This window comes from Neofelis nebulosa, chromosome 9 (genome assembly GCF_028018385.1).
Source record: "Neofelis nebulosa isolate mNeoNeb1 chromosome 9, mNeoNeb1.pri, whole genome shotgun sequence".
Lineage (NCBI taxonomy): Eukaryota > Metazoa > Chordata > Mammalia > Carnivora > Felidae > Neofelis > Neofelis nebulosa.
In genome coordinates this window covers 36,723,408-36,736,504 of record NC_080790.1, presented here as the reverse complement: position 1 = coordinate 36,736,504, position 13,097 = coordinate 36,723,408, and the positions used below count along the sequence as shown (strand labels likewise).

At 39.1% G+C, this 13,097-nt stretch overlaps 1 protein-coding gene across 1 annotated transcript in view; it reads right to left on the bottom strand.

The window, feature by feature from the left end:
* ACOXL (acyl-CoA oxidase like) overlaps nucleotides 1-13,097 on the bottom strand; it is a 341,287-nt gene that overhangs the window by 26,474 nt on the left and 301,716 nt on the right. Inside the window, exon 18 of the mRNA XM_058683275.1 lies at nucleotides 1,934-2,035. Within this exon, the coding sequence (XP_058539258.1) occupies nucleotides 1,934-2,035 (102 nt within the window). The remainder of the gene's footprint in view (nucleotides 1-1,933; nucleotides 2,036-13,097) is intronic.

Genomic DNA, 13,097 nt, shown 5'->3' with positions numbered 1-13,097 from the left:
TACGTGAAAGTTGGTTTCTTTTACTCAATATTCTTTTGATGTATTATTTACCTATTTTATATCACTGAAATACCTCATCACATGGATTTAAAATCTTCCTTCATGTAGCTTTTTTTTTCTTAAATTAAAAATATTCTTTTCCTCCCCAAAGTGGGCATTTTCTTGGTAGGCAAATGCCCCAAAGTGGGCATTTTCTTGTCTCCAAAGACAGCTGCCATCAATTTTTCCTTCCTTAGATGTGCATGATGTGCACGCTGCTCCTCACAATGAGAGGGGAAGTCTCTTCTCTAGCCCAAATCTGTGCTGGCCTTGTGAGTCCCTTGGGCCAACAGAATGTGGCTGAAGGAACACTATGTTAGCAGTGGGCCTAGCCTTGAGAGGACTGGCATCTCCCACTTCCTCTTTGGAAGCCAGTCATCATGTAAAACATTCAGCCCCCCTGACACTACTACGCTGTGGGGAAGGCCACACTAGGTCACACAGAAGGAGACAGTTGCCCAGCAGTCCCCAGATGTCCCTGCCACCCCAGCGAAGGTGACTGCTGTGAGTGCAGAGGCCGCCTTCATAGACCCAGCAGGTACCTCAGGCAGCGGGAGAACCATCCAGCTGAGCCCCGTTCAGATGTGGAATCGCGACACGTAATGACTGGTTGTTCTAAGCCACTAAGTTTCAGGGTCATTTGTTACACAGCAACAGATAACTGAAACATCTTTACATATGCTTTTCTTCAGAATTCTTGGTCTCCTGAAAGGGAAAAAGATTCTTCAAGGTTCTTCGGTGTCCACTGCAATCTGGCTCCTCTCCAGGCTTTCACTTGAGACATCAGCCAAACTGGTCTGCTCACCATTTCTCAACATGTCTGCCCTAAGTACTCCTGCTTCTGTGATTTTACTCACTTCAACCAACCCTGTCTGAAGGCTCAAAACTGCACGGCCCCCTCCTCAGTCAAACCACCAGTTTGTTGGAATTTTCCACTCTTGAAAGTCTAGCAACAAGAATGACATTTGCTCCTAAGTCCTTAAGTGATCTCTGTCCTCTGAACTCTGAACTTATTCATTGGGAAGCCTCTGCTCCCTTGTGTCATTATTTGTGGCTAAAAAAATTTTTTTTTAATTTTTTTATTTTATTTTAGAGAGAGAACATGAGCTGGGGAGAGGGGCAGAGGGAGAGAGAGAGAAAGAAACCCAAGAGGTCTCGATCCTCAGCACTGAGCCCAGTGCGGGGCTTGATCTCATGATCCCGGGATCGTGACCTGAGCCAAAATCAAGAGAGGGATCCTCAACCAAATGAGCCACACAGGTGCCCCGTTATTTGTGGTTTAAAGTCAGCTTTGTGTCCTCAAATATGATGAGCTCCTTTGAAGGCAAAGTCTGAGCATATACACCTGCTTATGTTATAGCATCTAATGGGGGACCCGGAAGAGAAGCTGTCAGAAAATGTGTTTTATACACGATTATGTTGTTTTATATTCTTTTCCATTAGAGCAGCATCTTGGTGGTGGTTCACCGGCTCTGTCTTCATTTTCAGGTACTCTTAGCCATCACATTGAATTTCCATTACCATCACTGACATAAAAATACCACAGGTCTTCTTTCTGAATATGAAGAATGACTTAATAGGTTTTGCTAAGAAGCAGAAAAATGAAAATCACTTAATACATTTTTATTTTTTGCCAAGACAAGGAAAATGCTTTTGATTCCCTCTTCTGCTTCTCATGTCAGAAAGTTCATGCACAGTGAATCATTTCCTTGTCACTTAAACTCTGAAGTGTAATATGATCATGGTAGGCAATGCAAACATGTATGTGAAGTCCCAGGGGCATAAAAATCCCTGAGTGGGAACTGATAAAAGATTGACAGGACTGTTTTCTAAGAAAGCAAAGAGCTCACGGCTGAAGTGCAAAGGGTTTCTTCTGCACATCAGGGACCCTTACCTGACTCCTAATCCTCGTGCTGGCCGTGGGAGTCAAATATTTATGTTCTAGATACGAGGCTCGCTTCTGGAACACCAGCTTGGTTCCATATAACAGACAAAACTAAGGCATGGGGGAAGAGGAGAGAAATGAACAAATGGTAATATATTAGAAAATGGAGACGCTAAGGAGGAGAAAGAGAAATAGCATAAGGTTACAGTTCATTAAATCATAAGAGTTAATACTTCCTCAAGGTAAAATGGTCACATTTTTGAGTGCAGTATATGTTTTATTAAAAAAAAAACCCATTCTGTATAAAATGTAAAGCGTATATAAAAGCAGAAAGAATCGCATGGTAAGCTGCCATGTGGCCACGCCCCCCAATTCAACAAATATGAATTCATGGCCAAACTTGTTTCGTCTGTAACCTCACCCAGTCGGCTCTCATCCCAGGTTATTTAGAAGCAAAGTCCACATGTAATATATTTTAAAACATGAATGCAGTATTTTTGTTTGCTTTCCTTTTCAATTCATGAAAAAATATTCTAAGTGTACATTCTGAATGTTATCTTAACAGTTTTCATTGAGCCTAGTTTCATTAAACTCTCATAAAAATGGCATTCCTCATTTACATTTGTTTCAATACGTTTTTCCTATTACACTTCTGAAACCTACACACAGAACTTCATGACATCAGTGGCGTCGAGCAATAATAAATGCATGTTCCCGTGTCCAGAAGCAACTTTTTTTTTTTTAACGTTTATTTTTGAGACAGAGAGAGACAGAGCATGAACGGGGGAGGGGCAGAGAGAGAGAGAGAGAGGGAGACACAGAATCTGAAACAGGCTCCAGGCTCTGAGCTGTCAGCACAGAGCCCGACGCGGGGCTCGAACTCACGGACCGCGAGATCGTGACCTGAGCCAAAGTCGGATGCTTAACCGACTGGGCCACCCAGGTGCCCCAAGAAACAACTTTTTAATTAACTATTCATTTGGCAGTTAATATTCAATTATTTTAAAATTACACAAAAGCGGAGGGAATAGTATAAACCACTTCCACGTCTCCATCACCCAGCTTCAACAGCTATCAACTAACTCATGGACAGTCTTCTTTTATCCATTCCCCTGCCCCCCATGCCCCTTTCTGTATTACTGTGAGGCAAAGTTCGGTCACACCATCTCATCCATAAGCTTTTCACTGTGTATCTCTAAAAGACAATGATGACTCTTGGGGCACCTGGATGGCTCAGTCGGTTGAGCGTCCGACTTCAGCTCAGGTCATGATCTCACGGTTTGTGGGTTCGAGCCCCACATCGGGCTCTGTGCTGACAGCTCGGAGTCTGGAGCCTGCTTTGGATTCTGTGTCTCCCTCTCTCTCTGCTCCTCCCCTGCTCACATGCTGTCTCTCTGTCTCAAGAATAAAGATTTAAAAAAAATTTTTTTTTTTTTTTTTTTATTTAAAAAAAATTTTTTTTTAATGTTTTTTATTTATTTTTGGGACAGAGAGAGACAAAGCATGAACGGGCGGGAGAGGGGCAGAGAGAGAGGGAGACACAGAATCGGAAACAGGCTCCAGGCTCCGAGCCATCAGCCCAGAGCCCGACGCGGGGCTCGAACTCACGGACCGCGAGATCGTGACCTGGCTGAAGTCGGACGCTTAACCGACTGCGCCACCCAGGCGCCCCCCAAAAAATTTTTTTTTTAAGATAATGACTCTTTAGAAGTAAGATTATATCAAAGTCCATCCAAGCAACAACAACAACAAAACTCTTATTCATAGTCAAATGGAAATGACCTTCACATACCAGAAGACAATGTTTTCTATTGATCATTAGGCTCAGATATTATACAGTTTGAAGTCATGTAGACTTCCTTCTTTTCCTGAGGTTCTGGGACATCCTTGAAATATCATCATTATGGAGAGCCTCCACTATTCAATCTTCCTAGAAAGGGTCACAGTATGGCTTAATGACTTGTCTGTGCAAGATATTTAAGATTAATTATGGCTCTTTTATGACTTTGCCAATGTTCTGCTTGGCTAGTGTAAGCTACCTTTGGCTCTTTTATAGAATAGCAGTAAAGATGTTAGCTGACCCTTCAGACATAGTAGAAGCAACTGAAAATCCTGTCATACATCCTGATAGCATGAATTCTTACAAAAATGATAAATTGTATAGCTTCTGTGGCTAGACTGAACCACAAATCTCTAGGTGAATTTCACATCCACTGTAGAAATACTTCTGTGGATTCCTAGGTATAGAAACTTAATTCTCATTACTCCTGGGTCTACAAACATCTACGGTCAGTGATAAGAAATCCAGAGCCACAGAAATATAAGGTTTTTTTTGAAATAACCTATTTGATCTTCTCACTCAATCCAGAATCCTGTGTCAGCCAAGGCATGACAAGAAACAGATGACATTTTCCTATTAGGGTGATTCAAGAAGAGGTTAATAAATGGTTTTCATAAGGGTGTGGGCAAGTTGTAGGAGAGCCACAAAGGATAGTGCAGTACCCCAGAGCTGGTATCTCTGGGACTGTCACCAGCTCTAGGTTGCAAGGGAGGAGGGCAGGGAGGGGCTCCTGGATCCTGGAAGAGACAGCTCTATAGACAGAAGCATCTTAAGAGGAGTTGTGACCGTTGGCCTAGGAACCCAGAAATCCCAAGGTGACCCCGCAGGGAGGTGCGCAGAGGGCAGGAATATCCCAACCTCCTTCTCCTCCCCTCTCCAATCTCCAACTGAGGCTTCTTGTTTGCAGAAGCGAACTGGCTGCAGAGGTCAAGGATTCCACTGATCCAAGTTATGTAGGTCAGCTTCCTGGGCTTAGAGCCAGGTGGAGAAGGGTGGAGTGTAGAGCTGGAGAGCAAAATAGAGGGTATCTGGCACAAATCCCCTCTCTAACACCCCCGAGAGACGGTGGTCCAGCCTCTAGTCTAGTCCTGTCCGACTCCGGCCCAAGCCCACTTGGTCCCACAGAGCTCCCAACAAGCCCCTGACTGCTGACATCGTGGCCAAGCTTCGTTCCAGACCGCTGGCTTCAACCAGTCTCACACTGTGCTTCCTGACTAGGTCTGCTCCTCCCCCCTGTTGACTCCTGAGTTGTCCTTCTGTGGCTCCTGTGTATCTGATGCTCAGGGACACTATTCTGCCTTTGAACTTTTGCTTTTCTCCTTGAACACAGTTCAGACTCTCCTCAAACAACCCTCTTTACCTATCCTGGCAAACACGTGTCTTGGTCCTCAGTGGCTATCAGAACACCACACTGAGGTCCAGATACCATCAGGCCAGCCTTGGACCCTCACACAGAACCTGAATGTCTTTCCTTTTGTGTTCCAGAGACAGGAGCTCAGTGCTTTAGAGGCATCCGGCTCTCGAAGGAGTCTCTCTGTTGGAAGAGCCATTGTATACCAATCCACTTCTCCCCGTGGAACATGAATTTATGGATTGCTGGCTCCATAGGAACGTGATCTGGTCCTGCCCATCTCTGCCAGCCTAAGGTCTGGTGAAGGAGCTAACGCGCTGTAAGAGACTGGCTGAAACACAATTTCCTATGACTCATAGCTATTAACCCTGTAACTTCTGCCTAAGGAACAAAACAGGAGTCTGTGAAAGGATCCAGATAATAACTCTTAACAGATTTAAAGATCAGTTCCACATCTCGCCTTAGTCTTTCTTTCTTCAAGATGATCAACCTTCACAGATCGTTAATTCCCTCTCACCACATGGCTTCCAGCCCTCCTGCCACCTTGGACCTGGGGGCCTCTTCTAGGTGCTAATTCTCACCCTCAAGGTGTCTCACAAAAAACTGAGCAGACTACCCAAATGTTCTTTCATGACTGTAGTGTTAGCAACACCATCACCATCCCGGATTAGGGTTCTATACTCTTATATACAAGTTAAGGCAGAATTTGCTTTTACGACAGCCACATAATATTTTTTGAATAAATAAAAGAATATCATACGTATTTGGTTTAACATCAAATGTTTGTTCACTTGACAAACTCCAACTAAGCCATTTCCCCCAGGAACTGTTTCCAACCAACACGCACATGCATACAAACGTCCCTAAAGAGATGATTTAAAATTTGTTCTTTTTAAAAAACAAAATTCTTTGATTCCTTATTCTTTGAAAGTATCATCTTGTCGAGATGACCTGTCTCAAGTCCCCCAAATCTCTATGGATCTTGACTCAATCACCTGACATGTTTGTGCCATATTTACAAATCTGTCAAGTCCCATCTGTGTCTTCATACAATAGAGCCCACCTAATAGGTCTAAGTCTTCTGATTCAAGTATCTGAAAATCTGTTTAATGAGATGTCATTTAACTCATATTTCTCTGGCTTGCCCACAGGATATCCTGAGAGTCTGGCAAAGTGTTGGCCCAAGTCAAGATATACCAATTTCTCCAGATTTTTCTCTTCTAGTAACCTGGTTAAGAAAGGAAGTAAGATTCATTTAGCAAGGCTTAGCCACAGTGAACACAGATAGGCTCCTGGTGACTGTCTGTTTTCTAATTGCTCATAAGCTATCCTGAATAGTCTTTTCTAGAATTTTAACTTAGATTCATATCAACCTTAAATTCTATAGTTTCCAAAATCTACTTTTTCCCCATTAAAAAAAAAAGTGCACATTTGTTCATTTATAATTTTCTGACATCTCTTTTGTTCTTGGTTTCAGATCTCTCAAAACTACAAGTACTTCCCAATTCAGACAGAAGATGGGAATATTATAGGAGATGAAGGGCTTAGCTTTCTTTTCATCATCTCTTAGCACCACAGCTCTCTTCTCCAAACGAGAAGCCTGTTTCTTCAAATTCTAAATGTGGCTAAAAATGGCCTTTGAAATTTTCATTAGATTATTTGTTAAGCCTCATGTTCTGCTCGGACTCAGTCACCCTGACATTTATTAAATGCTATCCTTTTGTATTTATCCTTGGACAAGCATTTCCCTCCCATTACCTCTCTCCTCATTGCTTGTATGTAGCTTAGACCTATGCCCATCAAGGGGCACACCCATACTCTTATGTCTGGTTTCTTAAAATGTGTCCCAAATCACAGCTTTTTTTTCTGTATCTATTACATTGTCAGAATAATATTCTGCTGCTGACCCCAATAAAAACCCTGGACACCAAAGCTTTGGTATCCTTGTTGGCAACACTTTGCACGTACTGTCACACTGTCACATGGTTACATTGTTGGGAGAATTAAGTGCTGTCTGTAGGACTCCACAAAAAGAAAACACCCGGAGTCTTACTGGCTTTTTCTGGACCGCACTCCCTACCTTTTCCCTTTGCTGATTTTAATCTATATCCTTTTGCAATGTGTATAAAGATTTTACATAAATAAAAAGGTCCTGTGAGCCCTTTTAGCAAATCATCAAACCTGAGGGTGGTCTTGGGGACCCCTAACACAGGCTCCATTTACCCATGAAGAGACAGAGCCTCAAGAAAGTTGAATTATAGAGCCAGGGTTGGAACTAAGTTTTTCAGGGTTCAAAGATATTTTTCTATCTACCATAGGACGTCTAATTTTCAGAATTAAAAAAAAAACCCAAAGCAGACAACTCTTTCTAAAAATAGAGGCTATAGAGTCTATTCTGGGTAAGATGAAGTAAAAGACTTCCCCAGTCCCTCTCACTGAATGTAGCCATAACTCTTGGAGAGAGTGAATGGAAAAGCTATTTGAGTAATCTGAAAAATAAACAGTAGCAGGAAGATTGGGGCAAAGGACCAGAATTCAAAGTACCACTAAACTGGTGGTGACTTTCACTTTTTAAAAATGTTTATTTATTTTTGAGAGGGGTGGAGAGTGGAGGGGCAGAGAGAGAGAGGGACAGAGGATCTCAAGCAGGCTCTGTGCTGACAGTCTGACAGCGGTGAGCCCAATGCAGAGCTTGAACCCATGAGCCACAAGATCATGACCTGAGCCAAGGTTGGAACCACCTACCAAGCGAGCCACCCAGGTGCCCCAACTTTCATTGTTTCCCCTAGTCCTCAAGCTGCTTGTCCCTGGAGGCATATGCAGCAGATGGGGACATCTAAACCCCAGATTTCTTGCTGGAGGATGAAAAAAAGGTAGCTCCAGGGAACCAGAAAGTACCAAGGAGGTCATGGAGAAAAAAGGCTTGGAAAAGTAACCTCATAAAGTTGCTTATAAGCTGGGCTCAGCATCCAGGGTGCATATATGAATCTGATGCTAATTATCTTACCTAATGCTTTGAGAACTGAACTAGTACATAGATGAGAATGCAGGTGCCATACTGGTCACTGACTGGTGCATATGTGGGACAGACCAGAAGAGTACTGCAGAGGAGTTTAAAGGAGTTTAGGAGACTAAGCTGACATTGGAAGCACAGTGAACCACAGTGAAAAACCAGGTGCACCACCTGCTAACACAAAAAAATATTAGGATTCTCCATTGAGAATGGTAAATTATACACAACATCTAGATAAGAAATAACAGCAATTCTACACAGTATTTCCCAGAAAATAGAAGAGGAGAGAAACTTCCCAACTCATTTTATGAGGCCAGCATTACTGTGATATCAAAACTAAGCAAAGACATAACAGGAAAGAAAAACTCTAGACAAATATTTCTCATGAACATAGATCTAAAAATCCCCTATGGAATATTAATAAATTGAACCCAGCAATACATAAAAAGAATAATGTACCATGACCAAGTGGGCTTTATCCTGGGAATGCAAGGCTGGTTCAATACTCAAAAATGAATCGTTACGTCAATGATTTTTTTGAATTTGACACCAAAAGCAGAGGAAACAAAAGCAAAAATAAACAAATGGGACTACATCAAACTAAAGAGCTTCTGTGCAGCAAAGGAAACCGTCAACAAAATTAAAAGGCTACCTATCGATAGGAGAAAACATTTGTAAATCATATATCTGGTAAGGGGTTTAGATCCAGAATGATAAAGAGCTCGTACAGTTCAATAGCAAAATGAACAAACGAACAAAAACAAACCAAAAAACCCCAAACCAAACAATCTATTAAAAAATGGGCAGAAGACATGAACAGACATTTCTCCAAAGAAGATGTACAAATGGCCAACAGGCACATGAAAAGATGTTCAACATCACTAATCATTAGGGAAATACAAATCAAAACTAGAATGAGATTTTACCTTATACCTAATGGCTATTATCAAAGAGACAAGAGATAACAAATGCTGGTGAGAACATGGAGAAAAGAAAACCTTTGTGCATTGCTGTTGTTGGGAAGGTAAGTTGGTGCATCTACTGTGGAAAACGGTATGGATATTCCTCAAAAAATTAAAAATAGAATTACCATATGATTCATCAATTCTGGGTATTTATTTAAAAACCTGAAAACACTAACTGGAAAAGATAGGTGCACCCCCATGTTAACTGCAGTGTTATTCACAACAGCTAAGAAATGAAAACTACCTAAATGTCCACCAACTGATGAATGCATAAAGAAAATGTGGTATATATAGTTGACCCTTTGTTGACAGTTGACAATGCAGGGAGGTGGGGGGTGGACTTCCTGTGGAGTCAAAAATTCACATATAACTGTTGACTCCCCCAAAACTTAACTACTAATAGTCTACTGTTAATGAGAGTCTTACTAATAACATCAACAGTCAATTAACACATATTTTGTATGTTATACGGATTATATACTGTATTACAATAAAATAAGCTAGAGAAAAGAAAATGCTATTAAGAAAATCACAAGCAAGAGAAAATATATTGGTACTGTACTGTAAAACAAAAATCTGGGTATAAGTGGATCCACAGAGTTCAAACCCGTGTTGTTCAAGGGTCAACTAGATAAACAATGCAATATTATTCAGCCTTATAAAAAAGAAGGAAATCTTGTCATATGCAACAGCAAATGGATAGACCTTGAGGGCATTATGCTAAATGTAGTAAGTCATACAGATAACGGCAAATACTATATAATCTTATATATATATATATATATGGAATCTTATATATATATGGAATATATATATATGGAATATATATATATGGAATCTAAAAAAACAAAAACAAAAACAAAAAACAAACCAAGCTCATAGACACAGAGAACAGATTGGTGGTTGCTAGAGGTGGGGGATAGGGAGTGGGCAAAATGGAACACGGTCAAAAGGTACAAACTTCCAGGTATAAAAGAAATAAGTCATGGGGATATAATGTATAGGTCAACAATGACAGTTAATAATACTGTAGAGTATATTTGAAAGATGTTAAGGGAATAGATCTTAAAATTTCTCATCAAAGGAAAAAAATTCTATCACAATGTATTTGATCACTTAATGTGATCATTTTGCAATTTATACAAATATTGAATCATTATGTTGTACACCTGAAACTAACGTAGTGTTGTATGTCTATTATACCTCAATAAAGAATTAAATTAAAAGTAAAGGGACAGAGACACCTGGGTGGCTCAGTCGGTTAAGCGTCTGACTGTTGATTTGTTTCAGATCTTGATCTCATGGTTCATAGGATCAAGCCTTGTGTCAGGCTCCATCCACACTGACAGTGAGGAGCCTGCTTGGGATTCTCTTTCTCCCTCTTTCTCTGCCCCTCCACTGCTTGTGCACATGCTCTCTCTCTCTCTTCCTCAAAATAATAAACTTAAAAATATTTTTTTTAAAAGTAAAGGGACAAATGACTAAATATATGATAGAAAAATGAGAAAAAGACATGAATGGAAAATTCACAAAAAATAAAATGCTGTCCTTAAATATATAAAAAGTATTCAAGTAACTCATAATTAGAGAAATAACAAAACAATGCTGAGATACTGTCACTTATCTGATTTGCAAAAATTATATATAGAGATATATAAGTATTAAGTTCTCTCAGTGATGAAATGGGAAAACATAAGCTCTCACATATTGCTAATGCAAATGCAAATTGGTAGAACTCATTTGTAGGAATATTTGGTAAAGCATAACAAAACTACATATGAAACTCACCATTAAACCCAGAAATTCCTAGAAATACACACTAAAGGTATACCTTCAATAAAAAGAATATGTATATGTATAAGGTTACTTGTTGTAATTGTAGCATTATTTCTAATTGCAAAATATTGGAAACAATTAATATACATACATACATATATATACATATATATGTATGTATATATATGTATGTGTGTGTGTATATATATATATGTATATATATATACATGATTGTATATAAAGCATGGCACATCCTAACAATGGAGTACCACGCAACTGGAAAACAAAGAATAAAGAAGATCTGTATGAACCAATATGGAGTGATTTTCAGGACACATGAAAAAAGCAAATTTACAAAAGAAACTATAGTATACTATCTTTCATATAATAAATGAAGACATAGAAGAAATAAATGAAGACATAGAAGAAAAAATGAATCTCTGTAATTCTTTTAGGAAAGTAGGAATAGAAGTGAAGCCTCTTAATTTGATTAGGGACAGCTACACCACACACACACACACACACACACACACACACACGCCAAAAAACAAAATAACAACAACAACAACAACAACAACAAAACCCTTATAGCTAATATCCTACTTAATGGCAGAAAACTAAACTCTTTTTGCCTAATATCCATAACAAGGCACAGATATCTGTTTTCATCACTCTTATTCACTGACACACTAGAAGTTCTAGTCCATGCAATAAGGCAAAAGAAAAACAAAAAAACAAGCAAACAAAAAGGCATACAAATCAGAAAAGAAAAAACACAATTTGGAAAGGAAAAAATAAAACTGTCCCTGTTCACTTGCAAACATAGAAAACCTATAAGAAATCTACAAAAAAATAAAATCCAAAATCTCTACAATTAATAGCGAACTTGCAAGATCACAGGATACAAGGTTAATACAAAAAATACCAATTGTACTTCTACATATTAGAGTTATATTAAATCTAGGGATTAATGTAAATGATCATGTACATGAACTGGAAACTGAAATTTAAAACAATATACACTTTACAATAGCTCTCCCTAAAATGAAATATTCAGGCATAAATCTACAAAAACATGTACATTATCTTTATGTTGAAAACTAAAAATGCTGATGGAAGAAACCAAGGAAGAACTAATAAAATAGATTAGAGGAGTCAAATAGGGGACATGTGGGTGGTTCAGTAGGTTAAGCCTAATTCTTGGTTTCAGCTCAGGTCATGAGCTCATGGTTCCTGAGTTCAAGTGCCATAACAGGCTTGGCATTGACAGTGAGGAACCTGCTTGGGATTCTTTCTCTCCCTCTCTCTCTCTGCCCCTCCCTGCTCATGCTCTTTCTCTCTCTCTCTCAAAAAAATAAATGAAAAACTTAAAAAAAATATGTTATAGAAAAAGAAGAGTCAAATAGTACATTTGTCAAAACTCCCCAAATTAATCCCTAGATTTAATGTAACTCTAATAAAATCACAGGTTTTTTTTGTAGATATAGACATACTAATTCTAAAATTTACACGAAAGGGCAAAGAAACTAGAATGACTAAAACAATTTGAAAAAGAAGAATAACATGTGATATTGGAGGAATCACCCTATTTGACTTTAAGATTTATTCTGAAGTCACAGTATTCAAGGTGGCACGGTATCATCAAGGGATAGACACTTAGATCAACGGAACAAAACAGAGAACTCAGAAACAGACCCATGCAAATGTGCCTCAGTGACTTTTGACAAAGATGCAAAAGGAATTTAATGGAAGAAAAATAGTCTTTCAACACGTACTGCTGAAACAATTGGATATCAATGGTCAAAAGATAAATGAACCTGGCCTAAGCCTCACACGTATTCACAAATTAGTTTAAAGTGAATCATAGCTCTAAATGTAAAATATAAAAATCTAAAACTTCTAGAGAAAAAATACAGGGGAAACCTTCATGGCCTGGGATTAAACATTTTTAGATCTTAGATATGACAACAATAGCACAATCCATAAAAGAGTATTTGACAAATTGGATTTCACCAAAACCAAAAACTTTTCCTTTACAAAGGGCACTGTTAAGACAATGAAAATGCATGCTACAGGCTGGGAGAAAATATTTGCAAATCACACATCCAAGAAAGAATTTGTATCCATAATTTATAAAAAACTCTCAAAACTCAGCAGTAGGAAAACAAATCATCCAGTTTAAAAATGGGCAAAGGATTTGAACAGACGTTACTAAAGAGGATATACAG